General features: G+C 42.6%; 1 protein-coding gene across 2 annotated transcripts in view; it reads left to right on the forward strand.

Moving 5' to 3' along the window:
• Window positions 1-17966, forward strand: part of PDE6A (phosphodiesterase 6A) — a 66610-nt gene that overhangs the window by 35243 nt on the left and 13401 nt on the right. For both annotated transcript variants that reach the window (XM_024738250.1, XM_024738251.1), the window contains 10 exons: window positions 1405-1452; window positions 4022-4171; window positions 4747-4890; window positions 6784-6849; window positions 7065-7211; window positions 8106-8213; window positions 10141-10250; window positions 11837-11924; window positions 12109-12209; window positions 12733-12840. In XM_024738250.1, the coding sequence (XP_024594018.1) occupies window positions 1405-1452; window positions 4022-4171; window positions 4747-4890; window positions 6784-6849; window positions 7065-7211; window positions 8106-8213; window positions 10141-10250; window positions 11837-11924; window positions 12109-12209; window positions 12733-12840 (1070 nt within the window). The remainder of the gene's footprint in view (window positions 1-1404; window positions 1453-4021; window positions 4172-4746; window positions 4891-6783; window positions 6850-7064; window positions 7212-8105; window positions 8214-10140; window positions 10251-11836; window positions 11925-12108; window positions 12210-12732; window positions 12841-17966) is intronic.

Here is a 17966-nt window from a genome sequence, read left to right on the forward strand (position 1 = left end):
TGAACATAACCAAATACTCAACAAAAGGGGGCAAGAAAATGGGACACCTTACTATAAAACTACAGTCATCAAAACAGTATGGTACTGGCACAAAGAACAGGAGAGAAAGCCCAGAAATATGCCCACACATACATCATCATAAATCACTGATTGTATGATCAATTAATCTACAACACAGGAGGCAAGAATATACAATGGAGAAAAGAAAGTCTCTTCAATAAGTGGTGCTGGGAAAACTGGACAGCTACATCTAAAAGAATGAAATTAGAACATTCTCTAATACCATATACAGAAATAAACTCAAAATGCATTAAAGACCTAAATGTAAGATCAGACACTATAAAACTCCTAGAGGAAAACATAGGCAGAACACTCTCTGACATAAATCACAGCAATATCTTTTTGGATCCACCCCCTAGAGAAATGAAAATAAAAACAAAAATAAACAAATGGGACCTCATTAAACTTAAAAGCTTTTGCACAGCTAAGATAACCATAAACAAAACGAGAAGACAACACACAGAATGGGAGAAAATATTTGCAAACGAAGCGACCAACAAGGGATTAATCTCCAAAATTTACAAACAGCTCATGCAGCTCTATATCAAAAAAAAAAAAAGACAACCCAATCAAATAAATAGGCAGAAGATCTAAATAGACATTTCTCCAAAGAAGACATACAGATGGCCAAAAAGCACATGGAAAGATGCTCAATATCACTAATTATTAGAGAAATATAAATCAAAATTACAATGAGGTATCACCTCACGCTGGTCAGAATGGCCATCATCAAAAAAAAAAATGATACAAATGAACTTATATACAAAACAGAAACAGACTCACAGACTTAGAAAACAAACTTATGGTTACCAAAGGGGAAAGGTGCGGGGGGTAGGGATAAATTAGGAGGTTGGGATTAATATAGACACACTACAATATATAAAATAGACAATCAACAAGGACCTACTGTATAGCACAGGGAACTCTACTCAATACTCTGTAATAACCTATATGGGAAAAGAATCTGAAGAAGAATAGGTATATGGATATGTATAACAAATAAATAAAAGATGAATGAGATATGAAAAAAGCTAACATTAAAAAGAAGAAAGTGGGACACTATACAGCTATTAATAACAACAAATTGTAGCCTTAACTTTCTCAAAGCTTGGAAATGACTCAGAAGTGAAGCAAATGGTAAGAAGCCATGTTTATAAGGCAGTTTTCCTGTTCGGCAGCCTCATTTAATAATTCAAAACCATCTTAAGCATGTCTACCTGATGAAAAGAATGTGAATGCCTTGGATAAGGATGTGATATTTCTGAAAATATCATGCCCATTGCCCTCAATGGGTACTCTATCAAGTCTAATCATAACTCCATTATTCCTCTTCATGGCTTTCAGATCTGCAACATCATGAATGCACCTGCAGAGGACTTTTTTGCATTCCAGGTAAGTTATTTTTTATTTACTCTCTGTCATATGATATTCCCCCCCCCCCCCAAAGAGGATTCAAATACATTAGAATCCATCTACTTTATTGGGAAGCAGTCTCAACAAAGCAAAAATGTGAGTGCAAAAATGTCATGTGCCCATGGAAGTGGGGAGAGAGCTAATTTGGTAAATCCAAGGTCCCATTTGGTTTTAAGGTTTACACCCTTTGCTTTCTGGCCTAAGGACCTTTGCTTATGCTGTTCTCTGCCTTACTACCGTCTCTTGTCCAAATCCCCTTTGCCCTTCAATGATAGCCCCAAATGCTATGAAACTTCTATGAAGTTTTATTCTGCTTCCCCTGGCTGAATATCATTTCTGTCTCCTTAGGATTATCATGGAATGTTGTTTAGTATTGCATTTGATTTTGTTTGTTTGTATTTTTAAAAAATGTTTGCAGAGGGCATGCTCTGGGCCAGGCATGGGCACGATGCTACACCAGCTACAGAGGTGGACCAGACAGGCATGGTCTTTGTCTTCAGGGAGCTCGTGATCATATGGGGAAAGAGGCATGTGGAGTGCTGGTCAGGACAATAGCAGAGGGACAGAGGAGGGACTCTCCCAGGCGGGGCTTGACTTCATCTGGGAAGAGTCAAGGAACGTGTCCCTGAGAAATTATGTTTGGGCAGTAAAGAAAGGAGAGAGGATTGCAGGAAAGAGAGGGCTTGTTGGAAGGAACCAGAGTAGACCAATGAGACTAAGGGGAGAGTGGCAGGACGAAACTCTAGAGAGGTAGACACAGGGCAGGTCACACAGGGCCTGGAAGGTCATGCTAAGGAGTTTGGCTTTCTTACTCTATTTCCCTTACATCATCTTTCATGATCCTTCCTTGTCTTTTAGATTAATTCCTCTTGGCAAAATATAGGCTTCCTTTGGTCAAAGGTCGGGGCTTATCTTTCTTAACATGTGCAGCTCTGGGTGCCCTGTCAATATTTCTTGAGTTTAGCATGCTAGGTGTATGAAAACCAAATAATGAGCAGTCAGGAAATAATTAAGAAGGAAATAAAAATGGCTCATAGCAAAATTAGTGGTTTTTTTTTTTTTTTTACTCCTTAAATAACATTATGAAAGACCTTAGGGAGAATATCCTTCCAAGGTTAAGACCGTATATCTTGTGTTGTGATGTTGACCACATCAGTGTGACAAGGCAAATTGTTGCTGAGAGTTGCTAATCTGATTATAACCACAACAGAACTTGATCTTTACCCAAGTCATCTGATTAACTGTAGTTTACCCACTTTAATAAATAAAGTCTAATCTTGTTTTTAGATTCCAGTCTTCTGTCTCCAACTCTTCCTCCACAAAGTAGCCTGAGTGATTTTTAAAAGAAAAACATAAGTTGCATCAAGTAACTTTGCTCCTTAAAAATGTTTAATACTAAAAAAAAAAAATGTTTAATACTTTCCCACTTCATTTTTTTTCACTTCCAATAAAATCTGCTTCTTCATCATGGCCTTCAGAGAGGCTGTGATAGAAAGGGTTAGGGAGAGAGCTGGGAACTTGAATTCAAGTTTCCTGACTGACAGCTCTATGCTCTTTGGACTGTATTCTACATCCCTCTGAAGTCACTCTCCTACCAGGTGCTGAGTTCAAGTGCTACTTAAATAATAATAATTATCATCTCACCCCCTTTAAAATCTTGGAACTTTCGAGCTAGAAGACTCTCCAACTCCAGGAAGCCTTCCTTGACTTCCTTCCCTCCTCTGGCTCCCAAAGTACCTTGCAGAACTTCCCACATGCAGTGTGATTGCCTGTTTACCTTCCAGATGTGAGCAACCTGAGGACAACACCTCTGCCTTATTTTTCTTAGTTCTCCCATCTTCTAGCTCAGGTTCTTGTACATTGTAAAATACTTGATAAATCTTCAATGAATCAGTGGAAAAAAGGCTAGAAATTGTCTAGTTATCCCCATTTTATAAATGATGAAAGTGAGGTTCAGAGAGATGGGAAATGACTCATAAATGGTACCTTATGATTGACCAAGATATTTCACTTCTATTTTCTCATTTGTTCCATGAGGTACCTACTCTTACTACCAGCCCCAACTATAAATGAGAAAATTGAGGCTCACAGAGATAAAACAACATGCTGAAAGGAGCAGAGAAAGGCAGGTCGGGAGACAAAAGGTACAGGTTATATCCAGTTGATTAGTTCAAAGTTACAAGCATCACCAACATGGCCCCTTTTAAGCCAGTCCCCTGCAGTTAGCTCCTGTATCTGAAAGGGAAACACTACCTCCCTGGACTGTTTGTTTGCATCATTAGATCCCCAATACACAACTCGTTGCCTGGCACATGATGGCCCTGACATGTTGGGCATGAAAACAGTATAGCTATCTGGCTTACGGCGCTCCCACCAGATGGGCAACCTGCTCATGGCGTTTGGCGACTAAAATCATGCAAAGCCCAACAAGGTCTAACCTCTTGCCACCCCCTCAGCCAGTCAGGGTCATAAGGCAGCATGAAGTCCATTACAGATGCCTCTGCAGCCTGGTACCTGAAGCAAACTTACTCTGGCTCTTCTCTTGCAGAAAGACCCTCTGGATGAGTCCGGATGGATGATTAAAAATGTCCTTTCTATGCCAATTGTGAACAAGAAGGAAGAAATTGTTGGGGTGGCCACGTTTTACAATCGCAAAGATGGGAAACCCTTTGATGAAATGGATGAGACCCTCATGGAGGTACGGTTTTTGAGGAGGCCCCTAGACGTGGTATTCAGAGTCGGCTCACCAACGAACTTGGCCCCCAGAGCCACATGGTGGGGCCCTTGTGTGCTGCTGCCCCAGCTCAGGAGGGATGGGAGCTCACCTTGTAGACACTTTCCTGACTCAACATTTATTCTCTTTGCTCTCCCTTCTGCACTGCAGCAGTTGTCAGAGAAATCTATATTCCCTTTTTAAAAAAATTAATAAACTTTACCCTTTAGGGAAGCTTTAGGTTCTCAGCGAAATTGAGCAGAAAGTACAGAGAGTTCACTTATATCCCATGTCCCCACATACGCACAACACGTTCCGCTTTTGTGAAATGATTAGACATCAGGATGGCGCTTCATGTGTGTTAGAGCTTTATTCAAAGTGCATTCCCATGCATTATTTCATCTTATCCTAACAACATCTCTTTGAGGAGGGCAGCACACAGCTAATCAAACCCATTTTATAGCTGAGAAAATGGAGGTTTACAGAGTCTTGCCCTAAGTTACAGAGGCAGGATCAAACCTGGATGTTCTGCCTTTGATTCTTCCTTTCCTTCCTTTCAGTCTTTGACTCAATTCCTGGGCTGGTCTGTCTTAAATCCTGACACTTATGAGTCAATGAACAAACTTGAAAACAGGAAGGATATTTTCCAAGACATGGTGAAATATCACGTGAAGTGTGACAATGAAGAAATCCAGAAAATCTTGGTGAGTAGTGTTTTTTTCCTGTTTCTACTCTAGAAATGGCTGCTATGGGGACAGCTGTCCCTCGCAGGGTTACCTCAGTCTTAGAACCAGACCTTGGCTTAACAGCTCTAGAAACTCCATTTTTCTCTGTGCTCAGGGCTAACATGGTACTAGAGATGGAGTCACCAACCACAGTCCCTACTCTGAGAGGAAGCTCTATCTGAGAGACCAATGGACAATGGTCAGCTGCTCAGAGCCTCCCTCCATGAGGTCAGCTCACTTAGAAGACTCAATTTTTCTGAGCAAAGAAATAGTTCAGAGGGGGGGTTAGATGTTTGTAGGAAGCCCTCACATAGTTTCATCACTGTACAGTATATAAGGTAATTTCACACTTATGATGCTTACAATAGCCCAGTAAGGTGGGCAGGGAAAGGATTTGGTTTCTTTGGCCGTGCCACATGGCATGTGGGATTGTAGTTCCCTGACCAGGGATCGAACCCGCACCCCCTGCATTGGAAGCTCAGAGTCTTAACCACTGGACCGCCAGGGAAGTCCCAGGGTAAGAATTTTTACCCCCATTGTAGAGATGAAGAAATTGAGCCCCAGAAGGGGGAAGTAATTTGTCCCCAAATCACCCAGCTCGTTAAATAGGTCTCATTTAACATTCAGGATAATGAGCAAATTATCACTGTGCTGAAAGGGCTGCCTTGGGAGGTAGTGAGCACCCCATCATGAGAGGTATCTAAGCATAGGCTGAGTGATCATATATCAGGGAAGCTATAGAGGGAAATCCCACCTGGGTGGGAAATTGGATGACAGGCTTTCAAAGATATGTGAGAATCAGTGGTCCACCATTCCTGGGATTTTGGTCTCAAAGAGATCAAGATTTTAGAAGTAAACAGAATTAGCCAAAAGGCATTGGCTATGATGCCCAGCTGAGTTCCCAAGACTTTGGTTTATACACTGCATGAGTTGAAACAACATAAACCAATGTTTTCAGAGGGCATTTCTTAAGCTGGGAAGATACAACAAATTTGATCATTTTGATCCCAATAACTGATAAAGTCAAAGGAGAAAACATCCAGTATGGATGAACTGACCCATGGTTTGCTTGTCTCAGTCCATAATTTTAAGCCAAATGATGGATATGTAGACCCTATGGAGGCGTAGCTTCAGTGAACCAGTTAAAAGTTAATAGACTATACTCTAGATCAAGAAATCCGAAACCAGTTATTGGGTCCAGGTTCCCCCCTCCTGTAGCACATGGGGAAATAGGCCCAGAGAGGGAAGGAACTTGTCTCAAGTCACACAGTAAGTGAGAGGAAGAGCCAGGACCATGAGCAAGGACTCCAGATGCCCAGTCAGCGATAATAACAATATCAACAACAGCATTACTTAATTTTAGCACTTACTATGTGCTAAGCACTGCCCTTGGTGATTTACATTCATTATTTAATTTAGTTGCATATATGTTTTTGGAAATGACTTTGCATAAGGGAATTCCCTGGCAGTCCAGTGGTTAGGACTCTGCGCTTCCATTGCAAGGGGCATTGGTTCGATCCCTGGTCTGGGAGCTAAGAACCCACGTTTAAAAAAAAAAAAAAAGACTTTGCATAATCTAATTTTAACTTGCCAGTTAAGTACTTTTATTATCCCCATTTTACAGATGAGGAAATGGGAGATCCAAGCCAGTAACTGGCAGAGCTCGAATATGCACGAATGGCTCCATGGCTCCAAAGCACATGACCTTGAATTTACTTGTCAATAAATGTTGAATGACAGCCTCTCTGAGTTGGTAGCTCTGTTGCAAGAACTTTGGTGGAAGAAGAAAAAAGGAAATGGAAAAGTAGAGATACATTTAGACCTTAGATGTAGTAAACTAATTCTTTTCTCTGTTATTTCGGGCCCCGGCAGAAAACCAGAGAAGTGTATGGGAAGGAGCCATGGGAATGCGAGGAAGAAGAACTGGCTGAGATCCTGGTGAGCTGGGCAGCAGCGCCGGCCCTGACCGGTTACAAGCGCGGGGTGTGCCCCAAGCGTGGGCGGGGAGTGTCTCTGCCAAGCATGACCCTTGCCACTCTGCTCTGATCCTTCCAGCGGACTTGGGATAGGGACAGGGCTTGGGTGGGGGGGATAGGAGAGGGACCCAGGAACTCTTCATGCATCCCAGTCACTTGACTCCATGTTCCACACAGCAAGAACAGCTGCCAGATGCAGAGAAATATGAAATTAATAAATTCCACTTCAGCGACCTGCCCTTGACGGAACTGGAGCTGGTGAAATGTGGAATACAGATGTACTATGAGCTCAGGGTGGTGGATAAATTTCACATTCCTCAGGAGGTGAGGTCGAAACAGACGTTTGATTTCCCTTTTTCTTTTCCCTGTTTCTTTTTTGCTTGCTTAAAAAAAAAAAAACTCAATCTGTAAACTGCCTTAAAAAGAGTGTACCCTCAGCTTTTAGGATTTAAAGCATTAGTCACATCGCACAGATGCGTCATTTCTCAGAAAACAGACACATGGTTCCTCTGAACTCTGGTGTCTCTCAAGGTGGGTATTGAGGCACTGAGTTCTGAAGACTATGGATAAATGGGACTCCAAAAGCGGTCCTACAGTCAAACAGAGTGGGAAAAGTGGGTTAAATCCATTTAAACAGGACTTTTTCCCCTGCAGAATTCCTTAGGTGTGCTGTGCATCTAGGGGGACGGGGATGGACAAAAAGTGGGGGTGGGGGATATATCGCGTGCAGAATTTCCCAGACTTCTTTGATTAAAGCAGCGGTTCTAAATGTGTTGCCCCAAAGCACATCAGCATCACCTGAAAACGGATCAACACGGGCGCATGGGCACGCGCACCCCCCCATCCCCCCGCCCCCAACACACACACACACACACACACACACACACACTCCTAGCTGTAAGGAATCAGACACGGCCCGGAGCGCTTCAGACGTGCACTCAAGTCTGAGAACCACTGATGTAAAGACCCCTTTGATTTTTCTCCTGTACAGTTCCTTTAAGCTTCTCCCAGGGCCTTGTTTCATAACCACGTCCACTGTCATAGTACCTAGCAGTCTGCAAAGTGCTCTCACAGCCTTATTGCATCTATTGCTAGTTCCCACACGTGGTCCAGGGCGGGGGCTGGAGCATCTGGGGTTCAGCAGGCAGCATCCCCACCACCATCACCCCCAAGCCTTGGCGCAATGCTGCTTCCTCACTGATGTGCATGTGTTCGCAGGTTCTGGTGCGGTTCATGTATTCCCTGAGTAAGGGCTACCGCAGGATCACCTACCACAACTGGCGGCACGGCTTCAACGTGGGGCAGACCATGTTCTCCTTGCTGGTGGTACGACGGTGGCGGCATCTGGGCGGCGTGGTGGGTGGGGCCGCGGGCGGCTGCAAGCTCCCGCCACACTGGGACGACTTCGTGCAGCTCCCCTAGCAGCAGCAGCAGCATTCTTCTACCTACTGCTTTTTTTTAAAAAAATGCAAAAAGAGTACATGCTTAGCATAACTGAATTCCAAGAAGAGAGAAGTATATAAAATAAAAAGTAAAAGAAAGCTACATTCTTCTCCCACGCCCAAGCCGGTATTTGGAGAAAACTATGACACAACTCCTTCAAGATTTTCTTCTAAGAATCATCGAGACATATTTGTTAACACACACATACACAAAGTTTATTTTGTTCATAACCAATTAAATATTATTATTCTGTAACATGCTTTTTTCATTTGAAAATATATAAATATATCGATCATATCCTTTAAATATATTTTTATTGTGGTAAAATATACATAACCTAAAATTTACCATTTTAACCATTTTTAGGTGCACAATTCAGTGGCATTCAGTATGTTCACAATATTGGGCAACCATCACCACTCTCCAACTCTCGAAATTTTCCAACTTCCCAAATAGACACCCTGTCCCCATTAAACAACAATATTAACGCAGCTCCCCATTTCCCCTGTCCCCAGGCCCTGGCGACCACCATTCTACTTTTTCAATCTCTATGAATTTGATTATAGGTATCTCACATGAGTAGAATCACACAGTATTTGTCCTTTTGTGTCTGACTTACTCCACTGAATGTTTTCTTTTTAAAATTTTTTTATTTATTTATTTTTTTACATCTTTATTGGAGCATAACTGTCCCACAATGGTGTGTTAGTTCCTGCATCACAACAAAGCGAATCAGCCATACATACACACACGCCCCCATATCTCCACCCTCTTGCGTCTCCCTCCCACCCTCCCTATCCCACTCCTCTAGGTGGTCACAAAGCACCGAGCTGATCTCCCTGTGCTAACTGAATGTTTTTAAGGCCTATCCATGATCTAACTTTATGGCTTCAGCGTATTCTGCATTGTTCAAGTAGACCATAATTTCTTTACCCAGCTCCCCTATTGTTGGACATGGGGGCTGTTTTCGATCTTTCACTATTACAAACAGTGCTACCGTGTCCTTGGATGGACATACCTATGTGTATGTGTCAGTCTTTTTGTCTCAGAGGGTTTGCAGTTTCTATATTTCATTTAAAAGTGTTTTCCCATCCAGGTTATGACACACTTCTCTGTCCTTGCCCAGGCTCCTCATCTTCATTCCTTTCCCTTGTGGCCGGAATGGTCAGGGCAGAGTAAGCTCTAGGGCCAGGAGGCAGGAATTCTGGCTAGGCTGTCATTGAGGGTGAAAAACATACCCCTTAAACTTGATTTATTTCTTAGAGTCACAGAGTCAGCATCACCTCCCCAGGGCTCTTTCCACCCTTGACTCCAACAACCTGCACAAACAAGGAGTTAAGTACTTGCAAGACGCTCAGGGAAAAATTCTTCTGGGCTGTGCTTGAATCGGTAGACCAGGCTTGGAAGGTTCGCTTTACCAGTCTGGTCATGTTCAAAAACACTCTAAATCCTAAAACTCGAGGGCTGTCAGTTTCTCAACAATCATCCAGTCTGATGCCCTCCACCTTGAGTGTGCACAATGAGATACTGAGGCCCAGAGGGAGATGTGACCAGCTAAGGTCACTCAGGAGTAAGGTGACGCACCAGCCCCATTTGCCTGGGACTGTCCCAGTTCTAGCACAGAAAGTGCCACATCCCAGAAAACCCCTGAGTCCCGGCAAACATCTGGTCACCCTGTGGCGCCATGGGTCGAGCCAAGATCAGACCTATGTTTCCAAGCTCCAGGCCCTCCCCCTCACACCTGAGTTCTCAGCCCTGCTTCCGACCCCCACAAGAAAGGAGTGAGTGCTATCTCTGACTGCTCTTCCAGACTGGAAAGCTGAAGCAATACTTCACAGACCTGGAGGCCCTGGCCATGGTCACCGCCGCCTTTTGCCATGACATTGACCACAGAGGCACCAACAATCTCTACCAAATGAAGTGAGTCAGTGCTTGCTGGCCCTCCTCTCTACCTCCTGCCTCCAGGATTGATTACCTAGATCTGAATGGGTCTCAGATAGACTCGCTTGCCAAGGAGAAGTCCCGCAGTCCACACCTTCCCACTTCTTCCTGCCCTTTGGATCTGGGTAAACTCCTGTGATAGGCAGAATAATGACCCTCAAATATGTCCACACCCCAATGCCTGGAGCCTGGGAATATGTTGCCTTACATTCAAAAAAAAAATTCATGCGTGTGATTAAGTTAAGGATGTTGAAATATAGGGATTATCTTGGGTTATCCAAGTGGGCCCCACATAGTCAGAAGGGTCCTTATAAGAGGGAGGTGGTGGGGATGTCAGAGAGGACAGAAGATGCTACACTGTTGGCTTGGAAGATGGAGGATGGGCCACAAGCCAAGGAATGTAGGGGGCCTCTAGAAGCTAGAGAAGGCAAGGAAACAGATTTTCCGTTACAGCCTCCAGAAGGGAAGCAGCTCTGCAGACCCATTTTAGACTTTGAACTCCAGAGCTGTAAGACAATAAAATTTTATTGTTTTAAGCCATTCAGTTTGTGGTAATGTGTCAGAGCAACAACAGGAAACTAATATATTAAACTTCTTCAAAAAAAAAAAAAAAAACTTCTTCACTCTTCTCCTTCCCTTCCTACCTGTTGAATTAATTCAAGCCAAGATGTTAGTAACTGAGAACGGTTCATTAATTCACCTTGGGTTTACAATGCCCCTAACACCAGTGTGGTAGGCCCTAGGCTAGGCAAAGGAGGTACCAGGGTGAGCAAACCAGACACAGACCCTGTCCTCACAGAGCTGATATTCTAGATAGTCTCTGAAGCAGCGTCCTTGAACCATGTTCTGGGGGACCCTCGTGACCACCCTGTGGGCTGGGCAGAGCAGGGACAAGTGTGATACCCATATTATAAATGAGGAAACTGAGGCTCTTCCCAGGGCCCACAGCCTGTAAGTCATTAACAAGCCCTAGAACATGCTTCTCTGAGTCTTCTCAGTTCTTTCCTGCTGCTCCAAGGTTAGAGATTGTGTTTACATTTTACCTCGTGGGAAGCTAAGTACTGATCTCAGTGCTTGGTGCATAAAAAGGGCTCAACAAATATTTATTGAATAAAGACATGAATAAATATATTGCTTGTGGGAATTCAGTGGCTTCCCCTAAGAATCAGGTATGGAGGATCTGGGGCTTTGTGATGTTCAAAGTACGGCCCAGTGCCAATGTCCATGGATTGGCACTGGGCCGATAAGTTTCTAAAAGTGCACGTGGCATTGTGTTTGTGTCTTTTTCTGGGGATAAGGGTCCACACTTCTAGGGAGTGCACAACCTCAAAGAGGCTCAGAGTCAATTGTGGAGAAAACTAAAGCCTGAGGGTCAGGACACCTGCTATCTAGTCCTATTTCCCACTGTCCTAGTGTGTGGCAAATTCCTTCTTATTCCTGAACTTCAACCTCTCTGCCTGCAGAACTAGGAGGTGACAGGAATGGATGATGTTTTTAGCCTTCACCTCAGCCATTTCATACTGATCCTCTCTCTCTCTGTGTCTCTCTCTTTCTCTCCCATTCAGATCCCAGAACCCACTGGCCAAGCTCCACGGGTCCTCCATCTTGGAAAGACACCACTTGGAGTTTGGCAAAACATTGCTGAGAGATGAGGTAGGGTGAGGACCCTCTGCACTGGCTTTGTGGCCTGAGAAGGAGCCCCCATCTCACAAGAAGCCTGAGTGTGGCCAGGCACTGGCCTGGGCTGCCTCTCCCATCACCTGGGGCGGCCATCAGTAGCTGAGCAACTTTACTGCCAGCATCACCTCTTATATCTCTCCTATGGTTTTCTCTCTAGAGCTTGAATATCTTTCAAAACCTCAATCGCAGGCAACATGAGCATGCAATCCACATGATGGACATCGCGATCATTGCTACCGACCTCGCCTTGTATTTCAAGTTGGTGTTTCTTCTTCATTTTAAGAATAACAATGATTAGGGAATTCCCTGGCAATCCAGTTGTTAAGACTGCCATGAGCCCGGGTTCCACCCCTGGTCGGGGAACTAAGATCCCACAAGCCACCCAGCGTGGCCAAAAAAAAGAATAGCAATGATTCTAATGATAATGAACACCACAGTTCTAATTGATTTAGTATATCCTCTGTGCCAGGCACCATACTTTTGCTATGGACACATCGACTCTCACTACAGCTCTATGAGTTAGATATTTTTACCCCCATTATACAGATGGGGAAACTGAGCTCCAGGGGAAGATTAGCTAAGATCAGATAACAAATCCATGGTAGAGTCTGAGTTAGAACTTAGGTCTTCGCTCCCAGGCGTTGGTTCTTTTCACCTTTTTTTTTTCTTTTTTTAAATTACGTTGTTTTAATTAGCCTCTGTCTGAAACAGCCAACATTAGAAGGCCAGGGGTTGCCTTATTCTAAGATGTGCTCCTTTAACAAACTGGTGTGTTTTGTAGGAAGAGGACGATGTTCCAAAAGATCGTGGATCAGTCTAAGACCTATGAGACTCAACAGGAGTGGACGCAGTACATGATGCTGGATCAGACACGGAAGGAAATCGTTATGTGAGTTGAGACAGGGCTCAGACCCTGATCCCCTTAAGCCCGGGGTCATAAGGCAAAATTCTGCACTGACAGGCCTTGCTGCCCTCAAGAGAGCCCTGGGACACTTTCCATTATGGAGGCCTCTGACATATGAAGCAAAGAAGTTATGCCAAAACAGCATTGCAGAAATTATATGTTTAATCTTTACTCTAACACAAAAATATGAGAAAGTATACTATCGTTTTACTTCTTTGTATATAAAAAGTACACTATTTGAAGTATTTCTATCTTAAAATGCAGAATTTTTGTGGTAAAGTGATGTAACTTTAAAGTTTTTGATAAAACATAGAGCATTATACCAATTATGGTTTGAGTGATAGCTAAATGTCACTCACAATCTGTAGGCTTAATTTCTTGAGTGTTCTTTTATGCATGGCAATGGCCTGCAAAACAGCTGTGCGATTCACAAATTAGTTCCATGAGTTGTGTGATATTTAGTGCTTCGCTGGCATGAGCTCTGGTAATGGGATGCAACTTTAAGTTTTCGGGTGAATGTCTTCTTTTAGTTTCTCTCAGTGTGCTTCCATGATTCACTTCAGTTGATGATGGGGTGAGAAGTGTAAATCTGAGGCTTTTCTTGAATATGTGGCCCAAGCCAATGGCTCCCCTGGCTCCCCTGTGACAGGTCCTGGGTGTTGATGCCAAAGGAAACAAGTCCTGACCCAGTACCCAAAGAGGTGTTGTTAGTTTATCTCCAGATGCTTCTGTGGAGATGAGGTTTAATTAAGTCACAAATGTTACAAGTCCCTGCAACAGAGAAGGGGCAGCTGCTGGGACAGGCTCAGGGAAGACTAGGCAAGTGGCCAGTCTTTCCCTCAGCTTTGAAGTTGTCCAAGAAGGCCTCCCCAAAGGTCCTCCCATCCTGGGGAGCAGGGTGACCTGCACCACTGAACAAGGAGGCACACGCTGGCTACAGCTGCTCCCGGGCAGACCAGGAGCTGCCCTGCTGGACATTTCAAAATGGTGCTGCAGAAGAACTGAATGACTGGAAAGAACACCAAGTTCTTGGACAGGGGGTCTTACTATTAGGAAAGCCGTCTATTCTCCCTATTTAGTTATTCATTTAAAGTGATTCCAAGGAAAATATCGATTTTATTTTGGGGAGAATTAGGAAGCCAATTCCAAAATCCTTATGAGAAATAAGTATGCAAAACGAGCCAGAAAATTCTGGAAGAGAAAGGAAATAATAGGGACCAGCAGAACTGAAGGCAGTTCAGTCCCAGGCATGAGAAGGACAGGTCAATGCCAGTGGAGAACGGGATAATTTCATAAATGGTGTTGGGACAATGAGGTGGTCTGATTGTTTTTTTCCAAGACCGGCAAGCAATTCTTCAGTTCTCAGTGAGCACTGACTGCTTGTCCTACAAATTTCACTCAATTCTCACACTATCAACCCGGAGATAGTGTCAGACCCCACTTACTAAGGGCTCAGCACCACGAGACTGGCTTCCTTTCAGACACCAATGGCAAGTCCATGTTGCCTGTGCTTCTGATTGACTAGCTATAAATTGGATGCTCCCATGACCACCTCCTTGGGTTTGATTAGTTTGTTAGAGTGGGTCACAGAACTCAGAGAAATGTTTACTTACATTACCAGTTTATTATAAAGGTTATTATAAAGAATACAGAAGAACGGCCAAACAGGTACATAGGGTAAGGCCAGAAAGGCGCTGAAAGCAGGGGCTTCCATCCCCATGGAACTGGGGTGTATTCACCAACCCTGAAGCTTATTAAATCTCATTGTTCAAGAGTTTTTATAAAACTTAATCTGCAGCTCCTCCCAACCCTTTCCAAGAGGCCAGCAGGTGGGGGTGAAAGTTCCATCCCTCTATTCACTTGGTCTTTCTGGTGACCAGCCCTACCCGAACCCACCTAGGGACCCTATCCTAAGTCGCCCTATATCACCTCATTAGCGTAAATCCAAAGGGGGTCTTCTTGGGAAGGATAAGACACTCCTATCACTCAGGAAATTTCAAGAGTTTTAGGAGCTCTGTGTGAGGAACCAGGGACAAAAACCAAATATATTTCATATTCTACGATATATTTCATATTCTACCACAGAGGTAAATCCCTATTTCACTCCTATAGCAAATAAATTCTTGATGAATCAAGGATTTTAAAATAATGAGAAAACAAACTAAAAATATGGAGAGAGGAAGAAAGCACGGGAGAATTAAAAAGAGTAAGCTTTTCTAAGTGTGACATAAAATTCAAGACATGAATAGATCAATAAATTTGACTACATAAAAATTAGAGATTTCTGCACAACACACACAAGAACACATAGCTAAAGTCAGAATGCAAATGATACACTGGGGGAAAATACGTGCAACACTTCTGACAGAAAAAGAGCTAATTTCCTTAGTAGTGTTAATACAATTCAAGAAAAAGCCTAATCCCACAGAAAAAAGAGCAAATGGCATGAATAGATATAACCCAGAAAAGGAATTACAGTGGGATGTAAACATATGAATAGATGATGACCTTACCCATAGTGAGAGAAATGCAAAATAGAAGTACCTCGAGATATAATTGTTCATCCCTCTTACTGGCAAAGATTAAATGTTTGCTAACACATGCTGTTGGGCAGAGTGAGGGGCAACAGGCAATCCTATTCACTGTGGTGGGAATGTAAATAGGTGCAGATTTTTGTTTTGTTTGTGTGTGTGTGTGTGTGTGTGTGTGTGTGTGTGTGTGTGTTTTAAAATTTGCTTATCTTTGATCTTAGTTTCCTGACCAGGGACTGAACCCGGGCCATGGCAATGAGAGCGCTGAGTCCTAACCACTGGACCACCAGGGAACTCCCCAGTAGGGACAGATTTACGGAGGGCAATGCCTATCAAAATCGTAACCGGCCATACTCTTTGACCCAGCAATGCCACATCTAGGATTTACCCTCCAGATTTTCTCCCACATGTGCTTCAAGGAGTATGCACAAAGTTATTCATTGCAGCATTATTCGTAATCACAAAAAATATTGAAAAAACCTTAAATAACCATCATGGGGCACCAGGTTAAATACATTATGGTATTTTCACACAACGCAATGTCATGCAGACTTTACAAAGAAATGATATTAAGGGTTTCAAAAAATTTTGAAAAGCCAGAGGCAGGACTTCTTCAATCACTGTAAAAGCCAAGGTAGTCTTAAGCGGAAGTCTTCACTGAGCACACATACCCCTCCCAAGGCCTTCCAAGACAAATATAGGCTTGGATGGCCTCAAGGGAATCAGTGTTCTCTCTCTTCACACTATCTTCTGGAGAAAGCACAGTAGGTGAGGCATGGTCAGTTCCTCACTCTTCTCCCATGTTACAAAATAAAGGCAAACTCACCCTTTTTTGAAGTCTATGGTGCAAAGACCTCTGGGGCATCATACAGAGGGACAATAAATACTGGTGTCCTCAAAGCTTCTTTTAATCGCGGCATTATAAACCCAAGGGAGGGCTTCTGATAGATACATTTGGAAGAATTTAAAGAATGGAATGACATTGTGACAAAACTCCTTCCATTCCCAGGGTTTCTAATTATTGCATCTAATCAGTCTTGCAATAAGAAGTATTCATTCGTTAACTGATTTTTTTTTCTTTTTGGCCACACCACACGACTTGTGGGATCTTATCCCCAACCGGGGATTGAACCCGTGCCCTCAGCAGTGAAAGCACAGAGTCCTAACCACTGAACCGCCAGGGAATTCCCAATTCGTTAACTGATTTTTAAAAAATAGTCCCATCCTATCTCATCAATAGATGAATTTCCAAAACTATTTGAGTGTTTAATAATTTCTAAAAATAGGTAATATATTTTATTGTATTGGTTAAGCGTGTAATAATAATAACTCAATCCAAAAGAAAAGTTTTCAACACTTGGAGACCTATGGTCAAAGACAGCATTGTTTAGTTATATAATTTCAACTAATGGACATATTTGGTTGCAAATAAGGATGAAAGGGTAATCAATACATTTCATATATATATGTTTTTGAATGTCTGTGATATGTATACAGTTATACACATATATACATACATACATACACACACACACACAACAAAACATTAGGATAAAAATCTGTGGGGGAAGTCAACTGGAAATACAAGTTTATGAAGTAAAGGAAGGATGCAAAATTCCAGACTCTTTTTTTTTAATTGAAGTAGAGTTGATGTACAATATTAATATGTTACAGGTGTACAACATGGTGGTTCACAATTTTTAAAGGTTCTACTCCATTTATAGTTATTATAAATTATTGGCTATATTCCCCGAGTTGTACAATATATCCTATAGCTTATTTTTTACATAGTAGTTTGTACCTCTTAATTCCCTACCTTTATATCACCTCTCCCCACTTCCCTCTTCCTACTGGTAACCACTATATCTCCAGCTTGTTCTTCATATCTGTGAGTCTGCTTCTTTTTTTTAATCACATTCACTAGTTCGTTGTTTTTTTCAGATTCCACATTTAAGTGACATCATACACTATTTCCCTTTCTCTGACTGATTTCACTTAGCATAATACTGTCCAAGTCCATCTATGTTGCTGCACATGGCAAAATTTCTTCATTTTATGGCTGAGTAATATTCCCTTGTATATACATACCACATCTTATTTATCCATTCAACTGTCGACAGACACTTAGGTTGCTTCAATACCATGGCAATTGTAAATAATGCTGCTATGAACATTGGGGTGCATGTACCTTTTCGAGTTACTGTTTTTGTTTTTTTTGAATATATACCCAGGAGTGGAATTGCTGGGTCATATGGTAGTTCTATTTTTAGTTTTTTGAGAAACTTTCATACTGTTTTCCACAGTGGCTGCACCAATTTACATTCCCACCAGCAGTGTACGAGAGTTCTCTTTTCTCCACACCCTCACCAACGTTTATTATTTGTGTTTCGTTTTTTTTTTTTTTTTATGATAACCATTCTGACAGGTGGGAGGTGATATCTCATTGTGGTTTTGACTTGCAGTTCCCTGATGATTAGCAATGTTGAGCATCTTTCCATGTGCCTATTGGCCATCTGCATTTCCTCTTGGGAAAAATGTCTATTCAGTTCTTCTGCCCTTTTTTTTTTTTTTTTTTTTTTC

This window comes from Neophocaena asiaeorientalis, unplaced genomic scaffold (assembly GCF_003031525.2).
Source record: "Neophocaena asiaeorientalis asiaeorientalis breed wild unplaced genomic scaffold, Neophocaena_asiaeorientalis_V1.1 scaffold404, whole genome shotgun sequence".
Classification (NCBI taxonomy): Eukaryota; Metazoa; Chordata; class Mammalia; order Artiodactyla; family Phocoenidae; genus Neophocaena; species Neophocaena asiaeorientalis.